The sequence below is a fragment of the Barbatula barbatula genome (genome assembly GCF_947034865.1).
Source record: "Barbatula barbatula genome assembly, chromosome: 21".
Taxonomy (NCBI): Eukaryota; Metazoa; Chordata; class Actinopteri; order Cypriniformes; family Nemacheilidae; genus Barbatula; species Barbatula barbatula.
In genome coordinates this window covers 16,578,609-16,592,354 of record NC_136784.1, presented here as the reverse complement: position 1 = coordinate 16,592,354, position 13,746 = coordinate 16,578,609, and the positions used below count along the sequence as shown (strand labels likewise).

Sequence of the window (13,746 nt, the reverse complement as noted above, 5' to 3'; positions counted from 1 at the left end):
TCAACAGCATAATTCTTTCAGCTGTATGGACTACATACCTGTCCATAGGCAAATAGGCGTTGAGAATGGATCCAGCCATTGCTTTGGTACTAGCGTTATCGCTGATTGTCCCCAGACTGACGGTGCCAGACTCGCCGCTCAAACTGCAGCGCTCCTTCTGCACATCAGCTTGGACCTCCAACCTGAGACCAACAGAAGCCAGATCACATTTAACTCATGCATGCGCACACAGGAACAAACGTTATAAAACCTACAGCATCTTTTTTGATTCAAACGTTCAGAGGATTACTGTGGAGCTTAAGGCATTTATTAAATATTACATAAATATTACCTGTTGAAGCAGTTGACCATGGCACTTCCCGACAAACTGCCAGTGATGCTGGCCCCAGCAAGAGCCATAGTGCTGGCGTTCTCGCTCAGATTATCTCTCATTGCTCCGATCTGTTCCATGTGGCTCCCGCTAGCACTCAGGCTGCCTGTCAGACCACCTACGCTGCCCTCACCGATGCTGGGGTTATGCCTGGTCTCTGCGACTGAAGTGGAGTCTGTGGACAGAGAAGAATATACTGTAGTCGGTTTAGTGTGAAGAACAGTAGTTTGTTTTTAAAGGTTCCACCAAACAAAGCCTCTTTTCCTTCGGTCGGCACATATACATGGATGGTTGCCTCTAGCCTAAGCTGTCAGGACAAGGGCTATTTGTTCTCAGCATCCCCCAAGCTGCAGGCAAGTTATCTCAGGTTTCAGAAACCAAGCTAGAGTATCAGGGTCAGTGTCCAGAAAAGGATACGCTTATGCTCTGGTGATCTGTACAGCAGCACTCCAAGCAGGGCTTTGTTGCCATTTTTTAAACCTTTAGAGGATCATTACTGGCAGCTAGTTCCGACATCCATCATCTAATAACTAGATGTTAACATTTTCTTAAGTACAACCATGATTAACGCTTGCTCAGTGCATGGGTGTTGCCAGAGCACTGCTACGTGGTAAAGGTTTGACCAGTGTTTTTTTAGAGTAAGAGAACCGTTCAAGTTGAAAAGAAACTGCTTGACAAAAAAGGACTTAACAGGAAAATCAGCAAGAATCTAAAGCCCTTTTCAAACCGAGATTCTGGAAAATACACAGAAAATGTGTCCAGGAATTTGTCCCGGGATCGTTAGATTTTGTTCATTCACACTGCCCGCGATTTTCTGGAATCTGTGCGTGCTTACACACATCCCGTGAAGATCCCGTAAAAGACACGTGACGTAATATACTGCAATGTAATGTTACCATTTTGTCGTGAAAATAGGGTTGATCATGGTGGAAGATATTTACTTTGGGTGTTTTTAGGGGGCTAAATAGCACAATTTGTTATTATTACGGTCTTCCTTTATTAAGTACCAAATAAGCCTAAATAAGCTCTCCTTTTTTTGGTTGTTATTATTCTGTAGCATATATTGTTGCCTTTTGCAAATGACAAAGACGTAAATTTTAAAACAAACTTTTAAATTTTTATTGAAAATGCAGAACAACGAAGAGGAATGAGGAACAAGAACGCATAGCCAAACGAGATTAAGCTAAACATAATACACATATACTGTATAAAATGTCCAATGAAATCAAATAAAAGTCAATTGTACAGGTATTTGTCAGAATTTTTGAAACATAGCCTGACTGGAATAAAAAAGGCACGGTATAATATTTTTAAGTAATATGATGTACAAATTTTTTTGTTTAAAAATAAGTTTATAGTTTTTTAGCATTAAGATTTTGTAACCATTTCAGAATAAGCAGATCAAATGAAAACTGTTTATAAAGCATATTGGACATAATGCGATGATAACCATGTTTATATTGTTTACAATGTTTTTCTCAACATAAACAATCACATAAATGTTCGGGTGAAAGTTTGGAATTAGTCTGTCAACAGTGTCAAGTGCACACTTGCCTGTTTTAAACCATCAAGTTTATTGAAGTGTTGTGTGTTTTCGTGTTTATAGTTTTCATAAAAGTAATTTCAATTTTAAACTGCGTTAAGAAGCAGTCAACGCTATTCTCGCATCTGACCTAAAGTTTGGCGATTAGGAGTCTTTCATTCATCCACGATTAAGCTAAAGACAAATACTAGGCATTCGATTTACTAGCGAACAAAAATGACTATTAACTATATTTGTTTTCATGGCCAAATTATTTCAGATTTATTATAGATGTGTGTCATCACTACACGGCTTTTACGGCATTGTTTCTGCTTTTTGTTCACACATGGCGACTGATCCTGTTAGTGTTATTAGGTCCCCTTTCAGGAATCACTTTTCAGATCGATCCGGGATGCGTCTGCATTCACACAGAAGGCAATTTTCTGGGATCATCGGTCTGTGTGAATGGGGTATAAGCATTATCTAATGTTCTTCACACAACCTAATATTTTGCACTGAGAAAAGAAAAAGGAGGGGTTTTGCCTAAATAACATATGATTTAGATTGTGATTAATGTTAGTGTTACAGAATTGACAAAAAGCTAACAAAAGTGACAATGCTAAGCAAAAGGTGTTATGTTCCTGATGTCTGGTATTTTAGGCAAATAAAGAAAAGATCTACATTTATTGTTAAGGTTTCGATTTTGTGTCATGTATGCAACATAAACGTCTTTTCCACTTATTGTGATGTTGAAGTGGTGAACTTTTTTTGTTTTCAAAACTTTCAACCCTTGTAGTGCAACAACAAAAAATACAGCCCTGCTACTGATAATGTTTATAGTTTAACTAATTCAATTTACAGTCCACAAAATAATAGAAGTGAAGTCTGTCTCCACATGACAAACCTAGCTTTACTTAATCTGGTTCAACAACTATTACCAAGAACAGAACACGCTGTATCAGATCTCTGGGAAGAGCACTTAAATCGAACTTTCTTCCTCGCTAATGTTTAATGCAAACGTGTGAAATCAAATGTGATCAACAAATCATGAGGGATAGCAACAGTGTATATGTGAGAGAGGGAGTAGGAGCAAATCTAGAGACTACAGTCACGGCTTTGAACATTTCCATTTGCTTTATTTGTTTAACATAAAAAATGCTATCAATGATTATGTGTTTGCCTTTAGTCAGGGTCACTCACCAGTCACAGCTGCTCCATTGCCCACGTTCATGTCATTTTCATCATCAAACTCTATCCGCACACCTTTGCCATTCCCAGCAGACACGCCGCAACCGCCGCTGCGGCACAGAGAGATGGGCACCACACCATAGACATACGCCAACATGATGGGCACTCCAATCCCTACATACAGACACACACCAATTAGTATCCAAGACATGTACATTTACATTTTATATTTAAATAATGTTGTACTAATGGTCATTTCATATGCAAAATAAAAGTCCCCATGTTTTACTCACCATCAAGGCGTCCTGATGAATATGACTTTCTTCTTAAAGAATAAGTTAGTCGAAGTTATAATACCATGCATCAATTTACTTCCAAGCGGTAGAATGGGAGTGAATGGGCGTTGACTTTTTGAAGCTCCAAAAGGTGCATCCATCGATCAAAGAACTGCTAAGACTTTCTCTTAAACAAATGCATCAATTTGCTTCAGAAGACCTTTGTTAAGACCACAGCGCCGTGTCGAGCAGTTCTTTGATCGATGTGTCGAGCAGTTTTTTGATCGATGGATGCACCTTTTGGAGATTCAAAAAGTCGATGTCTATTCACTCCCATTCTACCGCTAGGAAGTAAAAAGATGCACGGCATTATAGCTTCGACTAACTTATTCTTCAAGAAGAAAGTCATATTCAAGGGAAAGTAAAACATGGGAACACTTAGTTTTTACTCTCAAATATTCTACAAAGAAATGATCGCTAGAATTGCATCATTTTATAATAGTAAACTCATCAAACCACTGTTTGAAGTGGATTAGTAAGTGGTAAATAAGGAAAAAGGAAATGATAAGCTTGCTTACCGACAGTGACGGCAGCAACCACTGGAGATACAATCACTGACAACGTCACCCCACCTGCTATCACCAGATTCCTCTTGTGCTTGGAAATGTCCTTACCCTCGTAACGATTATGAATCTGAAACGTATCGATTTACCGGAGTGATTAGAGAAATATCCAAGAAATTCAATTAAACTAGCTATTTATGTTTCTTACGTATCTTTACGTCATTTTATTGTTCAATAATTTTGCATGCAAAATTTAATGTAGACATGTAGGTCTCATATCACAAAGCAAAGTTTTGTCAGAGTTTAGGTCAAGGAAACCTTTATACCAAGTAGACCATTATAGAAATCTCTTTATAATTAAATTCAGACTGATCGGAAATGTTATTAATCGTGGTACAAATGACCAAGTTTATAGCAAGCTAATCCGGTTTACAGAGACAGACTGCATATCAACTTGCGCATAACGAAATCCAAAATGTAGTACATCAACATGCACTGTGTTTTGGATAAGATCAAATCTCTACACTGTTATTCCTACATTGCTAAAAACAATACATGTCAAACGGTTTTCAACACTATGGCACCTGTTTCTATCAGAGTTTATGTTAAGGAATGTTGTTGTTTAAAGAGCAAAAGCCCTTATTATCTTGTAGTCAAAGGCGTTTTGATAAACTGGTCACAGGAAATGCTGTCAAATTACAAGAAATGCAATGATGCAAATGTTCCTGAATTTAGCTCACTCCATTAACAATATGACATGTTATTGAGGTTGATAATGCAAGGTTTCTAAGAGCTAATATAAGTTAGTCCAATGACTCCACATACGACTGTGCAAGCAACACATTAGCATCAGCAAAACCCTATGAAAATAAGCAGAACACTTCATACAAGCCAGTTTGGTTTTTAGTTAGAAGAGCTTGATTTCCTTTGGAATCATGAGCCAAGCCAAAACACGAATAATGATGTGAATGAAATATCGGTGTTCTCCACCTTTACTCACCTTTCTACCCACATACACAGGAATCCCAATGATCATTGCAGGTATGGCAATGCCAGCAATCAGTGCAATGCCAACCGGAGCGCCCACCAGTGTACCCAATTGCCACAGGATCTTCTTCTTCCTGCTCCAGGGCTTCTTACCCCAGAATGTGCAACCTGAAGGACTGTTCCAGGAACACAAAAATCTGTTAAACACAGAATTTAACCTGTGTAAAATCACCCTACCTTAACGGTTCTTAAAGGGATACTTTACTAGCAAATAAAAATGTCCCCATGTTTTATTTGCCCAGAAAAGGCATCCTAAACGAATATGATTTTCTTCTTCAAGAAAAATGCAGTCGGAGTAATAATACCACGTGTCATTTTACTTCCAAGCGGTATAATGGGTTTCGACTTTAAGCTCCAAAAAGTGCATCCATCGATCAAAGAACTGCTCGACAAGGCTCCATGATCTTAAAGATCTTCTGAAGCGAATCCATGCGTATCTTTAAGAGAAATATCCATATTTCCAACACTATTAACAATAATGTCTAGCATCCGTTATCCCTCAGATCCAGGCGAACGAGAGACTTGTTTTTCCGGCAAATGATTCAGGCGTGTCCTGTGATGAACACAGCATTTTTCGTTTTCGGACAATTTGTCGTTTTCAGCCAATAGGACACCGCCGCCTCTGAGCGGAAGCTTTAGTCACACTCATTTGCCAGAAAAAAAACCCATTGTTAAAACCACTGATCCGTGTTGAGCACTTTGATCGATGGATGCACTTTTGGAAGCTTCTATCCCTTTCATCCCTTTAATCTAGTTTCACGTCATCTACAAACATGTTCGAATTAACAAGCGAACTTGGATGTGATTTAAAACTAGTAACTTCAAGCAAATGATCAGGCATTTGTAATGGTTTCCAATGTCCACAATTCATTTATTTTTCTTATAGCTGAAGTTACCTGGTGCACTGGTATGTTCTTAAAAATAAAAATAGCAAGCGGCCAAAGATATAATTAGCCCATAATTAGCATTACCCTAAACCAAGTTATGGTAGAGTTGTGCTCAGTAGACTGACCTTAAGTAGTGCAGGTCAGAGATCTCCTTCATACACAGCCAGCAGAACTCGCAGCCACACACAGCGCAGGTCATGTGATTACAGCTCCCATCGTTCATCTTAATGATATAGGCCGCACATCGGGGACATGGCTTTATGTCATCAGCTTAAAGACAAACACGACATGCATGTTATTCGACCGACTCTAAATATCACATGATGAAAAGAAGTTTTCACCTTTTCTATTGTTTGACCTGTGCCAGACTTTAATTCCCCCCCACGATCTTTTCAAAATGTGTTTACCCACAAACACTGACAGCACGGCACTTTAATCTGTCTGTCATGTCAAACCTTCTCAATTAAGGTTTCGGGTTTGTTCATGTGAATTAGTTGGTATAAAATCTAAAGCCAAACAAGACCCTCATCAAAACCGCCAAGGTGAAAACACCACCGGCCTGCAAACCCATTACAGTACTGAAAAGCGATTACTGAGGATTTGGATGTAGGAATGTTTTTATGTACCAGCAGCACCGCTCTCCTGGCTGTAGCTGAGTGACGATGATCTGAATGGTCTCAGACGGAGGCTCTGGGCTCTCTGCTGTCGGGCGGCATCACAGGTCTGGTTGGGGTGCCATAGCTGTTTGCAGTGGTAACAGAACTCAGTTCCACAGCCCTCACGACCACATGTGATCTTCGGACAGCTGGCACAACCGAAGGCAATGACTGCATACCTGTCAGATTGAAAAAAAGACAAATTAACAGAGATCACAGAGGGACTGTGGGTGTATATATTTCTATAGTAAGAATATACGCAAACATATCTGAAGTCACACAGCCACATCAAGCTAAAAACATATTTATTTTTCATTACATCTAAGCAGGTGGAACATAGGGAGCGATTTGAAAACATAAAACAAAACTATGCTTCGCTTATTTTACACTATGGATTTACCCATAAGTGTAGCATGACGATCCAGTAATCTCATTCAAATAAACAGCATTATTTATACGAATTTGCCACCTCGTAAAATAGTTACGAATACGTGAAAGATTATTTTGGTCACACAAGAAAATTATTTCTGCTAAAATAGTGGCCATTTAAAAAACTGAAGGAAACAGGGATGCTCCATGGGTTTTGCTGTCATTCATCTGGGTGCAGATTTTTAGCAAAACAAGACATGCTGCCAGGCCCTCCAATATCCCGATAAAAAGACTCCATTCAAAGTGAACGTGTCACCAGTGTCAGGCATCTAAAAGCGCTGATCACAACACAATACTGTGCCTTTGGCTTGTGCTAGCTTTAGATGACAGCCCAGATATATTTGTCTCAGAGACTGAGCGGAGCATGGAGATTCAACAAAGGAAAAGTTTAATTCCTGCCCACACCGCTCACAGAAAAACAAAGGCGATTCGCATTTGGAAAGCTCATGTCAGATTTGATCAGATCTCTGCGGCATCCTCACCATCAACTTGTCAGTTTGCTTTCAAGTTCTCACCCTTTAATGCACTCAATGTCATGTCTATAGTCAATTCACGTAGGGGGTCATTTATAAACACGTAGGCAAAATAGCCACTACCTCTGAACTTGCATGCCCAAACAAATACCCCACAAATAACAAACAGACGCAGCAGCTGTGCCAACACATGAGGCAGCTGTGGCAACATTCACAGCTAGGTAGTTAAAACCAACTCATCATTCTGTTAGCATTGTGATATGTTAAAACAAAATGAAATTCCAGATTATAATGCATTCCATAACTTGGTTATCAAATTGATCAAAGAGGAAATATAATATACACCGTACAAGGCATCTAGTGTAAAATTTAAAGGTGTCCTGAAACCTGGCCGTTTTTATTTAATACTGTTCTCGGAGGTCTACATCGCATGGTTTTACATCCGAAAACATAAAAATTAATTAATAATAGGCTATTCTCAACCCTGGTTTTGAGGCCGGCTCAAGAAACACTCTGTTTGTTTGGGTGGGCCGCATTGAAGCCTTGGAAGTAAACGCCCACTGCTGTGATTGGATAACGGTTCCAAAAGACATCAGTGTGCTCTGTGACGTACGTTTCTGTTTGACAAGCTATGTGCTTAGTTGGAGCCTTCTGTAAACCTGGTTAGACACGTAGGTTACACAAAATCAGGACGCAAAAGCGATCTCTAACAAAGCAATACTGACGCATTGTATGTGCATTTTTACTCACATAAGATTCCGGTCGGATTAATATTGACGGCACAGCATTGCTTTTTAATCACAGTCTCTCTGCAAATCGAGCATCGACATGTGCCTTGTCTACATAGGAATCCACAATGAAATGCTCAATGTTTCACCCACGTAAGCAGGAACGTACTTAAAAATAAACTTCAACCACGCATTACAAATATCAGAATCCGAAGGAAGAGAATGTGTTCTTCCACAACCAGGCGATGCATACTATGTTGCATTGTTTGTTGCTTGGTCGCTCTAAATAAAAAAAAGTGAAAGTCTGTACTTTTGCACATATGACATGGGGCTAGCCGCTCTCCAGAGCCTTTTGCTAATGGCTAATTAATTGCATTTGCCATTAAATCACGATGTGGTGAAACACGGTTTTCTAATCGCAAACACTGCGATTAATTATATGGGATGCATAGTGTGATGCGACCCAGCTCGGAGCTGACCAGTCCCATCTCAAAAGCATTAAAATGCATGGAAAATGTTCTCATTTTCCCCAAATTGCTCAGAAGCTTGCTCTCTTGTGGTGACTGCCTACGAGCGTGTTGCACCTCATGTCGCGACTGCTTCGCTCTCTATTTCAGCATGCTTGCCCGCATCTGTATTTGAACCATGAGCTGCGGCTGAAGAGCTCGTTGCACCACACTTGCGGCACGCAAGTGCACCTGTCTATTAAACTGGGCTTCCCGTGCATCTGCATTTAAAATAATTAATTTGTACATTGACCTCTTGTACAATAGCCACTGGCTCGACAGAACGTGGCACTGTGGAAACTTTAGTGTAAAAGAGCAACAGCATGTCAGTTGTGTGGGACTATTTTGTGTGGATGATGCTGCGCAGTGGCAGGTATTGTGTGACCTTACATTAATGCTACCTCAAGGGGCAAGACTATTTAAAACAATGGTCTAGTAGGTTAACAGACAGTGTTTAAGTTGATCATACGTATATAGTGAGGCGTGGTCAAGTCGCTGCATGCAACATGAGAGCAAGAGAGAGGCAAATAACTACAGTGATTTAAGCAGTTATAAATAGTAAAAAGTTACATTGTATATTATATACAATACTCGCATCATTTAAATAAATAATAAACTCGTTTTTGAGCTCTAAACAATGTGAGTCGGAAACATTGTACCCACTTTTTAAGACCAACAATATTGGACCCACTCACTTTTACCATATCTAATTTAGCGCATATGTCATTCATGTCGACAAAATGTTAAATGCTCTTCTCTTTGCAAGTTGATTTGGATAAAAAGGTCTGTAATTTAAGGCAAATTTAATACTTTTATTTATTCGGCAAAGACTGTTTTCAAACAGTCTTATCGCATACAGCGGTATCGCATACAGCGGATTAGTGACACGTCTCAACAAAATAAATTCCTTCACCGTGACAACCCTACGATTCCCTGTTAAAAAAAATAAATCAGCACTGTATTAAACTTACCCGCAGTCTGGAGCAGGGCACCAGCGGCAGTCGGGGTCCGCCACTAGCCAGCGGCGCAGCATGAATTCTTCGTACTTCTCCATGAGCGCCCGGTCATTGAGTATCATGCGGATGTCGTGAGGGTTGAAGCGTTCAGAGCACTCAGGACAGCTGATGTTCACTCTGCTCTCAGATATCTCGATGCGCAGGTACTGACGAAGGCAGTCGGCGCAGGAGCGGTGGTGGCACGTCATGATGTCTGGAAAACGGTCTCGCGTGTGGCGCAGCAGGCACAACGGGCATTCCAGCAGGTCCGAGGTTGAGGCTGAGGATGTAGAAGATGATGCGTAGGCTGCACTTGGTACTGAAAGAGCGGAGACGTGGTCCTGCTGCTGGCACATTTCTGAGTGCACGCTCTCGACGCTGGCGATGGCGTCCACTCCTGTAGGTAGCGCCCGGGACTTGCGGGACTTGGAATCCCCACAGCGTAGACGGAATAACGATCGCAAAGAGATGCGGCGCTTTTTCGGCGTCTTCCGTACAGAGGGCAGACTGACAGAGGAAGCAGCAGAGGGAAGGTCCCTCTCGGACCCCTGCTGCTGCAGACTCATTTCTCCAAAGGAGGCACTGTGGTTTCCAAAAGACTGGGAAGCTTCTACAGGGAGGGCAGGGGAGGAAGAGGAGGCGGGGGAGGGAGGGGAGAGAGAGGGAAGGGGGGACAGGGTTTTCAGAGGGGAACGTGAGGTGTTAAGACATGGTGGTGAACTCTCCGTGAGCTGCTCCCTTGAGCCGGGCAGCTCAAGTTGGGACACACGTGTCAGTTTGGAGTCGCCAGGCAGGGTCTCAACCTGATCTGTGAAAAAATAGAAAGAACAGCAGGTAAGAACAGCTAAAAAAATATCATTATTTTGTGATCTGCATTATGGAATATCACCACTATGGAACTCAAAATCCAAATAAATGGACTACACTAACAGTTAAAAACGCAAAATATGCTGGTAGGTGAAAAGTGACAGATTTGCACCTAGAACCATAACTATAAACTGTTAAAACTAAGTTATAAAAATCATTCTAAATCTATTAGAATAGCACACAATTCAGAGTGTCTTTTCCAGTTTACGAAACCACATCTGAACAGGATGTGACATCATTGAAACTACAGCAGTGAAAGCCACAGACACAACCAACATAGGAAACCTAAGTCGACAGTAGAGTGAGATAGAGAACAGAATGATGAACCTTCTCGTCATTCACAGATCAGGTTATTATCTCGCCCTGCCTGCAGGCCCTTCGTAAGCACACCAGAGAAGCTGCCATCTATAAAACATCTGCTCTGCCCTAGAGTACTGTGAGCTCTAGTTTCTGACCTCAATAGTAGTGATGAATCAGGAAACAAGCCCCTTAGCCAATTCACTCAAAAGATCTGAGGTTATTCATAAGATGTGATTTTAGGAGCTACTAATAATACAGTCCATGTTGGATTTTGCGATTGACAAACTCTGCAAAATATGTGGCAAATTGCAAAATGTAGAGATCGTCGCAGATAATACACATAATTTGGCCGAGGACACACCAGGTGATGTCATCACATAGTACATTCCGTCAAAACCTGCTCCAAAGGTCAAGCAGATAAACTCTTATTTTAAGAGTATTTTTTTAACCCCAGCAGCATCGGAGCGGATCTCCTGTCTGACAACATCTCAAATGCACTACGCACTGTTTGATTACGTCTCACTCGTAAGTCAAAACTTTAACCATAGTCTGTGTTCCTCCCACTCAACTGTTATTAATGTTTCTGCTTCCAACTATAAAGAGACTGTATCTGTCCCCTGAATAATACTACAAAATAATAATTTTGGCAAAAGTCCGAAAAAATCAGATCGTGATTAAACCTGAAGACAATGTAATAAACAACTAAAAGCAATTCATAAAGTTTGGCATACTTAATATTAGATCACTAAATTCAAAGGCAGTTATTGTAAATGAAATTATCACGTGCAACAGTTTTGATATACTTTGTCTTAGCGAAACTTGGCTTAAACCAAATTATTATTTCGGTCTAAATAAGTGTACCCCACCAAGCTAGCGTTATATGCATGAGCTACGTCCGGTTGGTCGAGGTGGTGGTGTCATAACAATCTTTAGAGACTTTCTTACTGTAACTCAGAGAACAGAGCATACATTTTAAACATTTGAAGTGCTTGCCTTGAACTGTTCCAAACAAAAGTAAATAACCATTGCTTTCTTTTACATAGGCTACTGTGTATAGACCCCCTGGTCCCTACACTTATTTTCTGAAAGAGTTTGCAAACTTCATATCGGACCGATTGATTAACGTTGATTAAGTACTAATTGTCAGAGATTTTAATATCCATGTAGATAGCGCTAACGATGCATTAGCAGTGGCGTTTAAAGAGCTAATACACTATTTTGGAGTAACATAACACATCAAAGGACCCACTCATCCATTTAATCATACACTAGACTTCATTATATCTCACAGAGCCGATCTAACCAATACAGATATTATACCTCAAAGCAACGATGTCACCGATCACTATCTTATAACATGTTCACTGCGCACTGCAGGAATCAACTGTTTAACTTGTTATCGACAGGGTAGAACAACTACCAAAGATAGTTTTGCAAAGAGCTTGCCATAAATAATAAAAACTCAACCTCCAAGTCTGTCCTATGAATTAGTACCAACCATCACCACAAAAGAAAGGCTAAAGTGTTTTTCACCTTATAAAACAGGTAGATTGAATTGAACTTAACTAAACCTACAAATTACTTATTAGACCCCCTATACTACTAAAATACTAAAAGAGTTACTACCGGTTGCAATTGAGCCCATTTATAACATTATCAACTCGTCAATTAGTCTAGGCCATGTCACAGGACCCTTTCAGATGGCCGTCATTAAGCCTCTTATCAAGAAACCAAACTTAGACCCCAATAAACTATGAAACTATAGGCAGATCTCAAATTTCGCTTACCTGTCAAAAATACTAGAAAAAGTAGTGTCCACTCAGTTGTTCTCTTTCTCTAAACAATAATGACATACACGAAAAATTTCAGTCAGGCTTTAGAGCGCATCATAGACCTGAAACTGCGCTCGTTAAAATTACAAATGACCTGCTTATAGCATCAGATAAAAGTAACATCTCATTCCTTGTCCTGCGTTCGATACTGTAGACCATAACATACACTCACCTAAAGGATTATTAGGAACACCTGTTCAATTTCTCATTAATGCAATTATGTAATCAACCAATTACATAGCAGTTGCTTCAATGCATTTAGGGGTGTGGTCCTGGTCAAGACAATTTCCTGAACTCCAAACTGAATATAAGAATGGGAAAGAAAGGTGATTTAAGCAATTGAGCGTGGCATGGTTGTTGGTGCCAGACGGGCCGGTCTGAGTATTTCACAATCTGCTCAGTTACTGTGATTTTCACGCACAACCATTTCTAGGGTTTACAAAGAATGGTGTGAAAATGGAAAAACATGCGGCAGTCCTGTGGTCGAAAATGCCTTGTTGATGCTAGAGGTCAGAGGAGAATGGGCCGACTGATTCAAGCTGATAGAAGAGCAACTTTGACTGCAATATCCACTCGTTACAACAGAGGTAGGCAGCAAAGCATTTGTGAAGCCACAACACGCACAACCTTGAGGCGGATGGACTACAACAGCAGAAGACTCCACCGGCTACCACTCATCGCCACTACATATAGGAAAAAGAGGCTACAATTTGCACGAGCTCACCAAAATTGGACAGTTGAAGACTGGAAAAATGTTGCCTGGTCTGATGAGTCTCAATTTCTGTTGAGAAATTCAGATGGTAGAGTCCGAATTTGGCGTAAACAGAATGAGAACATGGATCCATCATGCCTTGTTACCACTGTGCAGGCTGTTGGTGTAATGGTGTGGGGGATGTTTTCTTGGCACACTTTAGCCCCCTTAGTGCCAATTGGGCATCGTTTAAATGCCACAGCCTACCTGAGCATTGTTTCTGACCATGTCCATCCCTTTATGACCACCATGTACCCATCCTCTGATGGCTTCTTCCAGCAGGATAATGCACCATGTCACAAAGCTTGAATCATTTCAAATTGGTTTCTTGAACATGGCAATGAGTTCACTGTACTA

The 13,746-nt window shown here is 40.5% G+C and overlaps 1 protein-coding gene across 1 annotated transcript in view; it reads right to left on the bottom strand.

The window, feature by feature from the left end:
- rnf19a (ring finger protein 19A, RBR E3 ubiquitin protein ligase) overlaps positions 1-13,746 on the bottom strand; it is a 32,034-nt gene that overhangs the window by 2,740 nt on the left and 15,548 nt on the right. The window contains exons 2-9 of the mRNA XM_079484431.1: positions 9,616-10,447; positions 6,479-6,687; positions 5,978-6,122; positions 4,919-5,081; positions 3,934-4,048; positions 3,093-3,254; positions 332-545; positions 39-182 (exon numbers count right to left, since the gene is read on the bottom strand). Coding sequence (XP_079340557.1) covers positions 39-182; positions 332-545; positions 3,093-3,254; positions 3,934-4,048; positions 4,919-5,081; positions 5,978-6,122; positions 6,479-6,687; positions 9,616-10,447 — 1,984 coding nt within the window. The remainder of the gene's footprint in view (positions 1-38; positions 183-331; positions 546-3,092; positions 3,255-3,933; positions 4,049-4,918; positions 5,082-5,977; positions 6,123-6,478; positions 6,688-9,615; positions 10,448-13,746) is intronic.